General features: G+C 43.1%; 1 protein-coding gene across 1 annotated transcript in view; it reads left to right on the top strand.

Moving 5' to 3' along the window:
• Positions 1-12,851, top strand: part of dlc (deltaC) — a gene marked incomplete at its 5' end in the record, with an annotated part of 12,890 nt that extends 39 nt beyond the window's left edge. Inside the window, 10 exons of the mRNA XM_079225488.1 lie at positions 1-12; positions 330-572; positions 892-952; positions 1,328-1,585; positions 2,717-2,908; positions 4,923-5,092; positions 5,288-5,504; positions 10,774-11,512; positions 11,724-11,838; positions 12,770-12,851. The exon at positions 1-12 is cut by the window's left edge and continues 39 nt beyond it. Coding sequence (XP_079081614.1) covers positions 1-12; positions 330-572; positions 892-952; positions 1,328-1,585; positions 2,717-2,908; positions 4,923-5,092; positions 5,288-5,504; positions 10,774-11,512; positions 11,724-11,838; positions 12,770-12,775 — 2,013 coding nt within the window. The 3' untranslated portion in view covers positions 12,776-12,851. The remainder of the gene's footprint in view (positions 13-329; positions 573-891; positions 953-1,327; positions 1,586-2,716; positions 2,909-4,922; positions 5,093-5,287; positions 5,505-10,773; positions 11,513-11,723; positions 11,839-12,769) is intronic.
• Between the last annotated feature and the right edge of the window lie 1,537 nt (positions 12,852-14,388).

The raw sequence follows: 14,388 nt of genomic DNA, 5'->3' as shown, positions 1-14,388 counted from the left end.
GCGGCGCAGACGGTGAGTAGCACTGACAGCACACTCGCAGGAATTCAGCTCGTGTTCTCTGCAGCGCGGAGAGCCCTGCGGGCCCGCGGACCGGGTTGGAGACGCGTGTTAATACGCGCAGCGCGCCGGTGTGTGCCATTTGGACCTGGTTCACTTCCACTGTAATGTCACACACTGGTGGACATGCAGCTAAATGACGGAGTGCGTCTGCAGTCACACATATAATAGAAGAACAACACGCTTTGTTTTCTTCTCTTTTTTTGCACACTTTAACATATTACTGTATTGCATAATCCTCATCCGTGTCTGCCCCTTCTCTCCTCCATCAGGCCGTCTCCTCCGGGGTCTTCGAGCTGAAGATCGACTCCTTCAGCAGCGCCCGCAGCGTGTGCCGCTACCAGTCCCGGGACTGCCAGGTCTTTTTCCGCGTGTGCCTCAAGCACTCGCAGGACGTCATCGACCCGGAGCCACCGTGCACGTACGGAACTGCGCTCACGGAGATCTTCAGCGCGGACTCCAAATCCATCTCCGCGAGCGCGCCCATCAGGGTGCCGTTCCACTTCAAGTGGCCGGTAGGTGACTCACATCCCACGGGTCGTCTTCAGAGGTCCCTCCGGTAGTCTGCGTGTGCGTCACAGCATTCTTTATCCAACACTTCTGCGTTTAATATTTCACTCTTTACCTTCTTTAACTCTTTGGGCGCCATCAATAAGCAACGTCTCCAGCTTCTTGTGTATTTCTTTCACTTTCAAAATGAAACATTTAGGCGAAAATGACATTTACTAAATAATGACATTGACAAAGCGACAGAATAGATGACGTGCAGGTTAAACATGTGCAATGACTCCATGATGGATCCCGCCATTAATTGATCCTCTCCAACCCATTCAGGGGACTTTCTCTCTGATCATTGAAGCATGGAACGCGGAGTCTTCGGGTCTGGAGTCTACAGGTAACTACTGCTGCTGCGTCACAACAGGGGGGCGCTGTTTCCACTGAACACACACAGAGCAGCCAATAGGGAGAGAGGAGAGTCGAACAACTGTAGTTACACTCTCTTGTATGTCTGTTTATATTTGATTCGAGATGTTAAACCTCTCACTAGAAGTCTTGCTGGCTGCTCTTAAGTCAACATAAGACTTATTTTAGACCAAGTTGGAGCAGCCAATCACAGGGCAGAGAGCAAAGTGCTATCAGATCATTCCACACACTCATACTCCCCACAGGAAGATGATAGAATATGAGAGAGAGTGTGCATTATTTGAACGGTTATTGTTTCTTGTAGTCCTCAGTAATCCGACACACACCATTACCCTCCCTCCTCCAGAAAACCAGAACAACCTCATCAGCCGGCTGGCGACCCGCCGCAGGCTGGCCGTCGGCGAGGACTGGTCCCAGGACGTGCACTTTGGCAACCAAAGCGAGCTGCGCTACTCCTACCACGTGGTGTGCAACGAGCACTACCACGGCGAGGCCTGCTCCTCGTACTGCCGGCCCCGCAACGACACCTTCGGCCACTACACCTGCGACGACAGCGGGGACCGCCACTGCTCCGAGGGCTGGAGGGGCGAGTACTGCTCTGACCGTAGGTGTTCATATGACCTTCCACCGCTCACTGTAACCCAACTTCAAGGTTTAAAGGCCACTCCAGTAAACACATGAGATGGAAGGAATACATTCAGAGTAGAACCTGCCTCAGAAACACCCAAGTGGTCCTTGAAGGCACCACCCTGTTGGTGTAAAATGACATATGGGGTTAAATGTGTGTCTAATAGTGAACTCAAAGTGCCTGTACGATGCTGAGAAGTTTTCTTTTATCTGCTATCGGATCTCTTGGATATTTCTAAACAGTCATGTAATGTTCCTGTAGGGGCGTATTGTTTGTGGTGCTCAGCAGGGAGTTAGTTATCTAGTTGCAATGTTACCGAGAAGGAAATTTTCATGCTAGTACATAAAGTTTTGAGAAGGGTTTCAGCAGTGAAGCTCCTTTTAGTCATTTTATTTATTCATTTTTTAATTAGTAAAACGTTGGAACTGTCAACCGCATCAGTTACAGGCTGAGTTCAGCCAACATCGTCTGTTAAGTGTTTACAACATTGAGACCCATGTTCCTACTCTCCTCCCCCTCCTTTTTTTTCTTATCCTAACGTTTCTTCAGATTGCGAGGGAGGAGGTGGGGAGGGTAAAGAATGGGAGCCTTGGCGCTTCATTTTTTTTGTCCAATGACCTTGAAATTGTTAAGTCAAGCAGTTGTCAACGCCACTGCTTCTCCTGGTGGCTGTGGAGGACAAAAACGATCTTAGAGATTCAGTTTTTTCCAGTGTGTGTGTGTGTGTGTGTGTGTGTGTGTGTGTGTTGCTCTGGGGTCTGCTCCTTTATGTTTTTAGCTCAACAGTCGGGCCCCGTCCGGCCCCCGGTCTGTACGTTTTAACAGGGACACGCGCTGGAGCTTAATGTGCGCTGCCTTGCGTGAAAAGAGACGGCATGTGTTGCTTTTGTTGTGTGGGCCAGCTGCTTCGTTCAGCACTTGAAGGGTGTGTGTGTGTGTGTGTGTGAGAGAGAGAGAGAGAGAGAGAGAGGGGCCCTGAGAGGGGGGGGGGGGGGGGGGGGGGGGTTGTGATTTGAACGAAGAACATGAGACACACATGCACTCATAGTAATATTCTCTCTTGTTTCCTCCCCCTTTCTTCCTTTGACTCTCCTCTCCTCCCATCAGCCATCTGTGCAGCGGGGTGCAGCGAGGAGCACGGCTTCTGCGAGTCTTCCGGGGAGTGTGTGTGCCGGCAGGGCTGGCAGGGTGAGCGCTGCGACGACTGCGCCCGACACCCCGGCTGCGTCCACGGGACCTGCCAGCAGCAGTGGCAGTGCAACTGCCAGGAGGGATGGGGAGGCCTGTACTGTGACCAAGGTGGGTATCCAGTTCATCCACTGGCTCGGCCCAGAACACACACACACACACACACACACACGAGAGGTTTGAAATATATATTTATATATATATATATATATATATATATATATATATATATATATAAATTAGACTCCAGATGTTGTCTAGTCTTTTGCTTCGGTTGACTAACAGTTGCAGATAACATTAATTAGTTCATTTAAATGTTATTGACAAAAAGGGGTTTAAAACAAAAATAAAGGATCATATTGTTAGTTTTGCATGTTTTTAGCTTGTATGTTTTACATCTTTTTAGACCATTTTCCAAATCGAACCATCTGATTTTATAACCTCTTCCTGGTCCGTTTTCTGTTTATTTCTACGAAATAATTTCTCATTATGTTTTCACAGATATTTGTTGTCAGTTATGTAAGTGTTGCTAATGTTGATGAACTTGTGGACGGAGAAGTAAAATCGTGTGGAAAAGCTTTGTTAGACATTCTTATAAACCCTCCCTCCAAAATCACATTGTCATTTTCACACATTTATTCATTGTTTTTCTTCCGTTCTGTGTAATCTGAACTATTGCATGAATTGCTTTTATTCCCACATTGCAATTGTGTTGTTTATTGCTAAATGAATTATGTGTGCAGGTAAAACACATTGTGCAGTTTAAGATAGTTTACAGAATAAAAAAGTTAGTTTTAAATACAAACTACAAATTTCTAGATTCTATAACCATATTGTGTCTGCAGGGTTTACTTGAATATAAAGCTGTTTATCGTCTGCATATGAGCAAAACAAGAAAAACAAGCTTCCCCAACACGATCTGAGCTTTTTCACTCCACTTGATCAGCATGCAAACAAACACCAGCGCTGGTGTCAGGCTAGAATCTTTTAAAAGTTTTTAAGTTAAAATGCCATATTGTAGAATATTGTAATTCTGAATAGATATTTCCTGATTGGCATCAGTAATGTTCTGCTGCATCAGGTGCATCAGGATGTTTGAATTGGTGTTAATCTCAAAACTAGCATGAATATTTAAAACCACAGAGATTTAAAATGCCTCCTAAAAATAGCGAAGAACTAGCACAGATCCAAGTCTTTTTTTTAAATAAACTGCAGATGGGATCAGGAGACAAAACTATATCCTAATTGTTTTATAAGTTCATGTTCATGTTTTAGAGTCGGTGTGGTAAGAGGTGAGGTCCAGAGTTCAGGTGTTCTGGTGGTTTAGGGCAGTCGGGACGGCGCTGGACGTCTGGGAACCCGGACCAGCGAACTGAGATCCTTTTTCAGATGTTGAAAAACATCCAGATATGTCCATGTACGCTGGACAAGAAGAACTTTGGATATTCAGATATTGAGTTTCAGAGGTTTGGGACCACCCTGCAGAACGTGGGTAGAGCGCTTTAGTAGTGGTCCCCTTGCTGCTACAGGGCAGCATGTGTTTGGCACTTTCACCCAAATCTCTGGCAGGCAAAGTAAGGTGTTGACATTTAGAATCCTCAAAATCAAATCACAGTTTTCCACGCAGAAAACCCCAACTCTTGTTAATGAATGCATATTTTACAAAAGTTGCACCAAACACACTCCTTTCCTTGCAAATATCTTGTCTTTATTTCTTGAGACAAAATACCAAATACAATATTATATTGTAGTATATATTATAGTTTCCCCATTCCTTAGGAAAACTATTGCGACAGAACATTTGCCCTACTTACCAAACACATGTTTAACATGACACTAACATGATCCAATGTTTGACCACTGACTTTATTTCTGAAAAAGCCTTTATTCTGGAATAATTTAACAGGAGTATGCAGACTACAAAGCAGGCCTTGGTTATGTTTATCTTCATACGTGTCTTGATAACTTACAAGAAAAGGAATGTAAAGCTTAATTGAGACCATATAAAGACATGGGTGACTCATGTTTACAGAAAAGGTTGTTTTTTTCCTCTTGTAGCTGCTCTGCTTAAGATATTTCATTAACCAACCGCTGCTGTTACTCTCGTCCTGTGTCTCAACCCCAGACCTGAACTACTGCACCAACCACAAGCCGTGCCAGAACGAGGCTTCGTGCACCAACACCGGTCAGGGCAGCTATACCTGCACCTGCAGGGCCGGCTTCACCGGCAAGAACTGCGAGATTGAGACCAACGAGTGCGACAGCAACCCCTGCAAGAACGGTGGCAGCTGCAAAGTAAGTCAACTCACCGGATTTACACTCATCTTCACTGAGCTCAAAGGTTTTGTTTAATCAGCCTACACTACGTCTAGATTGTCTTTCTTCAAGTTACCTGACGAGAACATTAGGGGACTCTATAAAAGCACAATACAAGAGAGCAGAGAAGTCTTCATCGCCTCACCCTGCTTTCTGCTCCCCTCTGTCCACCAGGATTTGGAGAACGATTATTCGTGCGAGTGCCCTCAGGGCTTCTACGGGAAGAACTGCGAGATCAGCGCCATGACATGCGCAGATGGGCCGTGTTTCAAGGGAGGAACCTGCGTCGAGAACGTGGGTGGTGGGTACAGCTGCCACTGCCCGGCCGGGTATATGGGCTCCAACTGTGAGAAGAGGATGGACAGATGCAGCAGCAACCCCTGCGCTAACGGTATGAACCTTTCCTGCAGAGTTTAGTGAACTCTCAAAGAAGCTTCATTAGCTGTAGCAGAAGCAAACGTGGGCAAAATAGAAAACTCATAAACTCAGGCATGCTCGTGCGATGACAACACACACTGCAAAGTTAGCAGAGTTGCAGATTTGATCACTTTTGCAAGAACATAATAGAAAAGTGGCATCATAAACCAGCTGCACCAAAGCCCCAAATCCAGTCTGCCTTCCTCTAGTCTGGGAGGAAATCTGTGAGATGATTTCCTGCATTTCATTTGTTTGTCAATGAGGCCAAAACGTACCTGTTCGTGGGACTGATCCTGTGCTTACCTAACTAATGTGATGCTACACAATAACAACATGGGGCACATGTTGACGGAGGGATATGATTAATACAAATTAAAAAAACACATCTTGCCAGCTAAGACACAAAACAACCTTTGATTTGTGAGTAAAAAGAAAAGAACTAACAAACAGGTTTTGGAGTTCAATGGAAACGCTGGTAGGACGCTGGGAGTCGGGGACGTGAAGCAGCTCCAGATATTGATGCATCCTAAAGATGTTGGCTGTTTTGCCTTGTAGCTTCTGGTACAGTACAGAAATATGTTCTACTGTTTTTGTGAGGGGATGAGATTGTATATTTGAATTGTGATTAAGGGAAGATTTTTGTAATAATAAACAGCATCACGGGGAATCACAGATAACAAAATCTAGAGATGAAGGTGGACTATTGGGTAGCCTAACATGTTTTCACAGCTGGTCAAGAACACCAGCGTGAACACCATCGTGAATGCTCATACTTGGCTTTCCTCGCACCATCTTGTTTTTGTGAAACCACTTTCAACAACCCTTTCTTTGTGTTGTTGTTGCATCTTTGTGACGACCTTTATATCATGGATTACCAGTCCAATATTTATTGATATACCAATGTCAATCAGTGTCTAACTATTTATGAGAACAAGATGGTATCATGATTAAATGATGCCACAACAAAAGGGTATAGTCAAAGGGAACAACCGCACCACAAACGACTTCATTATAGTACAACTTGAATTACTCATTGGACTAAAACTGGTATTTGTGCTCTTATGTTTTAGTTTCTAAAATAGAGATAGAGTGATGCAGTTTCTAGTTCTCAGTGTACTCCAGAATATGTATTTCTCTTTGCAAAAATTCAGGACGATTGTAAACTGTTTTGTTTTCAAGTTTGCAATGAGTTCCTTATTTGATTCTAAATTAGCCTAAATGATCAGATTTAGTGAGCTTGCATCTTCAGGGGAAGCACAGATGGACAGCTGTCTATCAAAGAGCAATGTTTCTTGGTGACGTTATACAAGTGGCCCCAGAGTTGAGCCCTGTGGAACACCACTACTGCAGGGCCAGTAGACACAGGCTGAAGCTAAACTCAACACAGGGAGAACTCTTCATACAAACTCAGTAGACAGGTCAAGAAGACAAAGAACATAGTTTACATTAGTATAGAAGCTCAGGATGTAGAGCAGGTTCAGTACTCATAAGCTGAAACAATTACAACATGTTCATTGAACTGTTCAACGGATCACAGCAAAAACAAATTATACTATAGGAACATACAGTTAGAGTGAAAGCACGTCTACTTTAAGAAAGTGGGTTTGTGAAATGGTCGTATGTTTGAAATACATTTTCTTTTTTTCTGTTATTTTATGATTCCCTCAGACTTCCTCACTAATTAACTTATACATCTTAACAACTGCTTACTGCAGCAGTTTCTTTTAAGATTCAATGCTGTTTAAAATTTTAAACTGTTAATTCTGTGCAACTTTTTTTACTGCAGGTTGCTGTCACCGCTTAACAGGCATATCATCTGTTGTAGCAGTATGTCATTTAATTACCATAATGATCATAATACCATAAAAGGATCGTGATTACCTTGGTTTAAAGGCCACTAACAAGGACGAGTAAGTTGGAGCAGGTGCATGTGAAACAACATTTTGAAGTCAATGACCTTTGTTGCAGGGAGTAGCCCTCCCAAACAGTGGGGCTTCCATTAATATAGTATGCACATCAAGTACAATCTGTTGTTGCCCAAACATGCTTTTTTGTATTGTTTTTATGGCAGGTTTTACATGCATGTTTAAGTTCTCCATTTGTTTGTGTGAAAGTCATCTGCAAGCATTATTGCACATCTAAAATGTACAGAAACTGAAAACACAATTACTTCAAATGGCATTGTATTTATTCGTGAACAAGTTTTTGAAGTTTGCTCAAGCATCCTGCACACAAACACAAGCAACGCCACCGAGCATGCTGGGATATGATTCATGAGTTCAGGAGGAGGTTCTGTTGGTGCACTATTTCATGTTTCTGTTTGCCAGATTGGTATGGAGGGGCTGCACGTAACTGAACTGTTAATGTTTTAGCCGACAAAGATTGATGGACATTCATAAAAGGGACATGACCCAAATTATTAGCATGTGGGCATAGATTTTTACAATACTTGCCTAATTTGGAAATCAAGTGGCCAGATCTAATTCAGTCCTGATTCAATTGTTATACTACGTTTGTCATTAAGTACACAGACATGGACTCATGATGTTTTGATTTAAAGCCTCAAATCAAATATGTGTGTGTGTGTGTGTGTGTGTGTGTGTGTGTGTGTGTGTGTGTGTGTGTGTGTGTGTGTGTGTGTCAGAGGGCAGATAAACACTTCGATTGTCACGAAGGAGCCTCTTGTCTATGTTTAATCTTCTTCTGTGTGACAACCCAAACATGTTGGTCCTCATTGTTGCCGTCGTAAACACGCTTGTTTTTAGCAGTAGCCCTGGAGACAGTCAGACCTCTCTCTCTCTCTCACTCTCTCTCTCTCTCTCTCTCTCTCTCTCTCTTTTTCTCTGTCTCTCTCCCTTGTTGCACTCGTCTCTGGCAGGAAGCCAGCCCTGGCAGCAACGCTTTTTTTTCAGCAGTCAGCGCCGGGCTGACTCGGAATCGTGAAATGCCTGCTCCTCTTGTGTGCCAAGAGCTTTACAAGATCCTGTGCACCTCACTGTGGCATGCACACTGTACGTGCACCCTGTGCATGCACGTCCAACTAATTTACCACAGTTAACACTTCCTTTGCGTCGCCCCTGAACATTTCCCAAAACATACCTTCCGCTTTAAGCTTCACTTCCTTTCTTCCAGGCCGCCATTACTTTCACTTTGTTTGTTGGATCACCTTGCAGAGGCTTGCAACCTGCTGCAGAGTGATAATCCAGCATAGTCAACACTTCCCATTTTCTTTTTTTCCCCTGGCGTTCATCGGTTAAGAATGTGCAAACTCTCAGTCTGGTGTTTATCGCTGGTGAAAAGACAGCAAACACACTTTTATATTTTTAGCATTGTCCTTCTCATATCATCAATGTTGCATAGTTGTAGTGACTTTAGTTTTCTGACAACAAACCTGATGAACGCTCCTCGTAGTCTAGGAGGTCGGATTTTCTCACCAGCTCATGAAAAGTGCAAAGCAGATCCAAATTTGTTGGAAAATGTCCAACAGCTAACTGTAAAGTAGTTGTAGTCAACAATAATGTAAAAGAAGTCAAAACGCTGGTATTAAAACTTATAGATTTATCTGCGGCTGAGTTTGGGTATATGTCTTCATCTGGAAGGACCGATATTACTCAGAGACCCTTGCTTCTCAGAGGATTTCTGAAAACAAAACTACTTTGAGTTTTCGTAAAGAAAGAAGGCTGCGGATGGATTCTCAGACTTTGTTCAGCCACCTGTTCTCATCATCCAGAGACACAGATAATCAGGATCAGACGGCTCCACACACAGAACTGGCATCGTATAATAAAACAGTATCGCTGAATGCTACAATTAACTTCCAGTTGTAATCTCTGAAGGTCCCAGTTCAGCATTCGGTCGTCCCTCAGGTCCTCATTAGCGTGTGGAAACCGCCGCCTACTTATCTTTGATCTGCAATCATTCCTGGCTCTCAATGAGCACGACGGCGAGAGAAAAAAAGACCCTCATAACTAATGAGTGGTTGTTTTTTGCAGTGTTGCAACACATCGGCTGCACAGAGCAGCCAAATATGGGGCTGAGTTTGTCCTCACAGTGTTTGGCCCGCAGTGTTGCCCTCATTCGACCCTACAGGTTCCATTTAAACCTCTACAGAAGTTCAGTCGCTGCAGGAGCACTGTCCTGGGGTCCTTTCCTTTCCTCTTCTCCTTTACTACATGCTAAACAGATGGTGTTTGTTTGCACGGTTTAACAAAGTGATCTCAACAATGAAGGAAGAGTCAGTAAATCCCAGTCCTAGTTCACAACTCTCTTACAGTAAAACCTATTTTTACAGTAGGAATTTTACAGTGATTAGAAACATCCCCTCAGGATGTTACTAATCACCCACACATTTCTTTCCTGATGAGCGTCATCTGTTGTGTTGTGTGATCTGAAATGTTGTGCGAATTATTCAATGTGTTTGCAATCCACAACCTCTTGCAAAAAGCCAAAGGAAAAATAATTAGTTTGTTTAATCCAACATTATTTACCGTAACTCTTACCTTCGTCGGGCATTCAAAATGTGATCGGCACATAACTTTGGTATTTTCAAACAGAGACATGCAGTCGATCACAATATCCATAAAGTCTACATTGAGTCTGATCCGGCTGGCAGAGACACTCTGGTATTCCCCAAGGCTCCATTCTTGGTCCTCTTTTTTTGGCAGTATACTTGCTGCTGCTATTCTGCCAGTAAACACCAGATTTAATTTAGCCAATGTGCACATGATTCCCCATTAACATTTCTGTGTAACTGTGTAATAATGTTGTCCCCACTGATAAGCACTGGATTCATATTTATTGAAAAGGGAATATTCCACAATCCAACAACCCATCTAATATTTCACCACAAGCGAACAATCACATTTTTCGTTCCTTTTTTAAGAGGGAATATGTTCAGACTATGCTCCACTCCCTAGCAGTACCTTGTTGCATCCTTACTCTTCTTGTGAGATATTCACTGGTCTAGATACTCAACAGGGAAAACAAAACATGTATTTTCTATCGACCCCTTTCTCTCCCACATTTTAATTAGTTTGGTGGATATTGTCTCGTTTCCATTTATTGTGTTTAGTGACTTATTGCCATAAACAAAAAAGCACTTACATAATTTGCCTTGATTTGATTCTCCTGAACCAGACCTATAACAGAGTCAAACTTAAACTACATCTTTGTGTCATGTGGTCAGACCTGTGACTTCCATCTGTGTTTCCACTAACAGCCTTCCTGTGTCCTTCCCTGCGCAGGCGCTCAGTGTCTGGACCTCGGGAAGCGTGTCATGTGCCGCTGTCTGTCCGGCTTCACCGGCCCTCGATGCGAGACCAACGTCGACGACTGCGCTGGCAACCCCTGCCGCAACGCGGGCACCTGCGTCGACGGCATCAGCGACTTCACCTGCACATGCACGCTCGGCTTCACCGGCAAGGACTGCTCCGTGCGCACCAGCCCCTGCGACCAGTTCCCCTGCGACAACGGCGGCGCGTGCTACACCCACTTCACCGGCCCCGTGTGCCAGTGCCCATCGGGCTTCATGGGTGCACGCTGCGAGTACTCCGTCAGCAGGCCGACCGCAAAGCCGCCGGGGAATGGCGACGTCCCCGCTGCTCTGATTGCCGCCGTGGCCCTCAGCCTAGTGACGCTGACCATGCTGGTTTTCGCCGCTATCCACATTCTCCGCCAGCTCCGCTGGGGCAGGGCGCTAACGGGCCTTACCTCATCGGTGAAGAACGACCTGGAGACGGTGAACAACCGCAGTGCGGTGATCGGTGGGGGAGGACCCTACAATGGAAGCCTACCGGGGGCGCCGCTGTGTAGCCTGAGAGAGAAGGAGGCCTTCCTCATCCCGGGGGGACAGCTTAAAGTGTCCAATAAGGATGCAGCGCTGGTGGAGAACGGTGGCGACAACATGGCCATCTTTAAAAACAAAATGGCCGACTGTAACCTGGCGAAAGACGAGCAGCGCCTGGTCAGGAACAAGTTTGACCTGTAAGAACCTGATGATGGTTTTCATGGCTCTGTGTGTCTGTTCCTGTTTTCGTCTTTTTTAATATTTCCCTCTCTGTTCTGCACAGACAAGTCGCAGCATGTTTGTCTGTTATCTGATCCCTCCGGTGTTTATACTCCCTCACAAAGCATTTCTGTTTGAATTGTTGTTTATTGCCGATGTACCAACCCCCTTTCTCTTCCTCTCGAACAGTAAGAAGTGTGACTCGTCCATCATCGTTCCTCCACTCACTTTTTCAAAGGACGGCCTGTATCACCCAGTGTTCATCATTCCAGAGCAGATGGAGCAGTGTGTGTTTGCTACTGAGGTGAGGACACAATCAACAACACAAATATGCAGAGCGCATTTATGTATTTCACGTTTGGTCCATAAGAGACTCATCGCACCTCTGGTTTGGCCCACTTTGAATGGATAAAGAGGGCGACTGGAAAGTCGGCCAGAAAGTACGGTACTTTGTTCTCCTGTAGCCTCCAGATCTTCTACGAACTGATTCAAAAAGTACAATAAATATTCACCAGAAGAATACAATTCTTTAAAGAATATACAAAGATCATGACCAGCACTAGGTCTCTTATCAAAATAATAAGAAATCAATAGTTGAAATAGTTGTGTTATTGTGCACTGCAAACCGCCGTACAGCAATAAATCAGTATGTTGTTTGTTTCGTAGCCGACACTGTTAATGATCAAGCCAACATTACAGTGGTCTGATAATATTGCTAATATTCACCCACAGTTTTATCACTTTAGATACTGAAACAGTCTCATGTTGCTTAACCTGCAGATATTCACACACTAGTTGGAATAATAGTTGTGATTTCTCAACATTTTAAGTAATAGATGCAAATCAAAAACAATAATGCAAATCAAAAATTATCAGTGTTTAAGAAGAAATAAAGACTTTGTTTAAAAAGTGATCATTTTGTAAAAAAAGAAAAAGGCTACAACACCACATGACTTAAAATAAGTGAGAATGTTTTGATATGTCAAACTTCCCATCTTTCAAAATGTTTCATTTGTTTCTGATCAGTGTTTCAGCTTCACATGTGGTAGGAGGGAGAGTTGATCTGCTCCATATTGGGGAAAAGCTTATGTTTTCAACTGTTTGTAGGAAGTCAGTTTTATACCAAATGCATCATCCTGTTTTGTATACGATAACACGTTTTATTTTTTTAATCAGACCCAGACATAAGTGATGCCATATTGCCGACTAACTGCCTTGATCTGTCTCGTTCTCAGGTCTAACCTACAGGTTTCAGACCACCGGGGGAAATTTTACGCTGAAGGCTTGAAAGGTTTTCACCCAGAGGATGTATTCGGCACACTTTATCTTATTTAATATTTATTTCTGCTGCTCTACAGAAAGAAACTAAAAAAAAAGACTTATTTTTTCATTATTTTCTGCTTCAATATTGACAATATTTGGATGACAATTAATCTGTTAAGAAAGAAAGAACAAAGGAGAGAAAAGAGGAAGAGTGAATACCCGGCGTCATTTGCACTATTTATCTTTTTTATACTTTAAATCTTAATATAATAATTCTGTCTGTATATCTGACTCTTCTTTTGATCCAACGTGATTGAGAGGACTTAAATAATTGGAACTGTCCACCAATTGGAAACCCCGGTGCCTTAGCTGTGCTCTCAGCACCGTTCCCCGTATGATCTCACAGCATGATGTCAATCAATCATCAGCGTACCGGCTGACCGGAGCGGGAGACGGGTTGTTTATTTTGTTTGTTTATCAAACAACCTGAACATTTTCTCTCTGAAAGCTGAAATGGACAAATCTTCGCTCTGTCTGTTTTACAGAATTTTTTGTTGGAGATTCACAAAAAAGAAACAAACTCTGAAGTGCCTTTTCTTTTGGAAAACTGCAACAGGACCCACACAGGTCTTTATGAGCCCAGAACACCTCATTCAAGTCCACTGGAGTCCTTTCAACTGATGATGTATGTTGATACCATCATATGTACTAGTCATATCCCTGATGCTAATCCCAATCTAACTTTGTACCTCTACCAACAACCATACATGTTCACCTCATGATAATCTACCTTTGACAAGGTGTAAAGCAAAAGTGAAACACGTCTCAGGCTGGATGAAGATCCAGCCAAGCTGGATTCATCTTACAAATCAAATGATTTTACTGTTGTCTTCCTGTCATAAATGCTGTGTTGTTTCCATTATAGTACATTTTCAAAGTTTATTTTTCTATGAAACAAAAAGCCAAAAAACATGCTGCCTTTTCTCTCTGATGCTGCCTTCCTCCATCACTGCTGTCACAACAAACAGGAAAACAGCTTTCCCAAGGCTCAACTGTCAGTCGCAGATCAGGGGTTTTGTATTTATATTCGCAAAAAAGGAAACTTTTAGAACAGTGAAGGGCACCAAAGAGAGTTTTTTTTAATTCATACTTTTGTTTTATTCCATTTGATACCAAAAATATGTGTAGTCCTGTCTTTATACTATCTTCGTTAATTTAAGAAAACAATGCAATGTGTATATATCCTCCAGAAGATAGTTTTCCTATTTAATGTTGCCTTTTGTAAATAATTTTGTATTTATGAAAGAAAATTGTATATATGTCTATGTTATTGTGCCTGTTGTCTCAGTCAGAATGAAGAAATATATTTTTTCATGAATAAATTTGGAAAATAACGCATATTGTGTGAACTCACATTATTTATTGTGCTGAGTGTCAGCTCTCATGGCACCAATGATCTTTTAACACTACATATGTGATATTATGTCCTCATAAGAAAGTAATGAATACAATGCTTTAATTGTTATATATCGGGACACGTGGAAATCCATTACTTCATTTTCCCTGGAAATGAACATGGGAACTGCTCAGG

The sequence above is a fragment of the Taurulus bubalis genome (assembly GCF_910589615.1).
Source record: "Taurulus bubalis genome assembly, chromosome: 10".
NCBI classification, from domain to species: domain Eukaryota; kingdom Metazoa; phylum Chordata; class Actinopteri; order Perciformes; family Cottidae; genus Taurulus; species Taurulus bubalis.
Note: the sequence above shows the minus strand (reverse complement) of the source record. Positions and strands in the feature narration are given on the sequence as shown.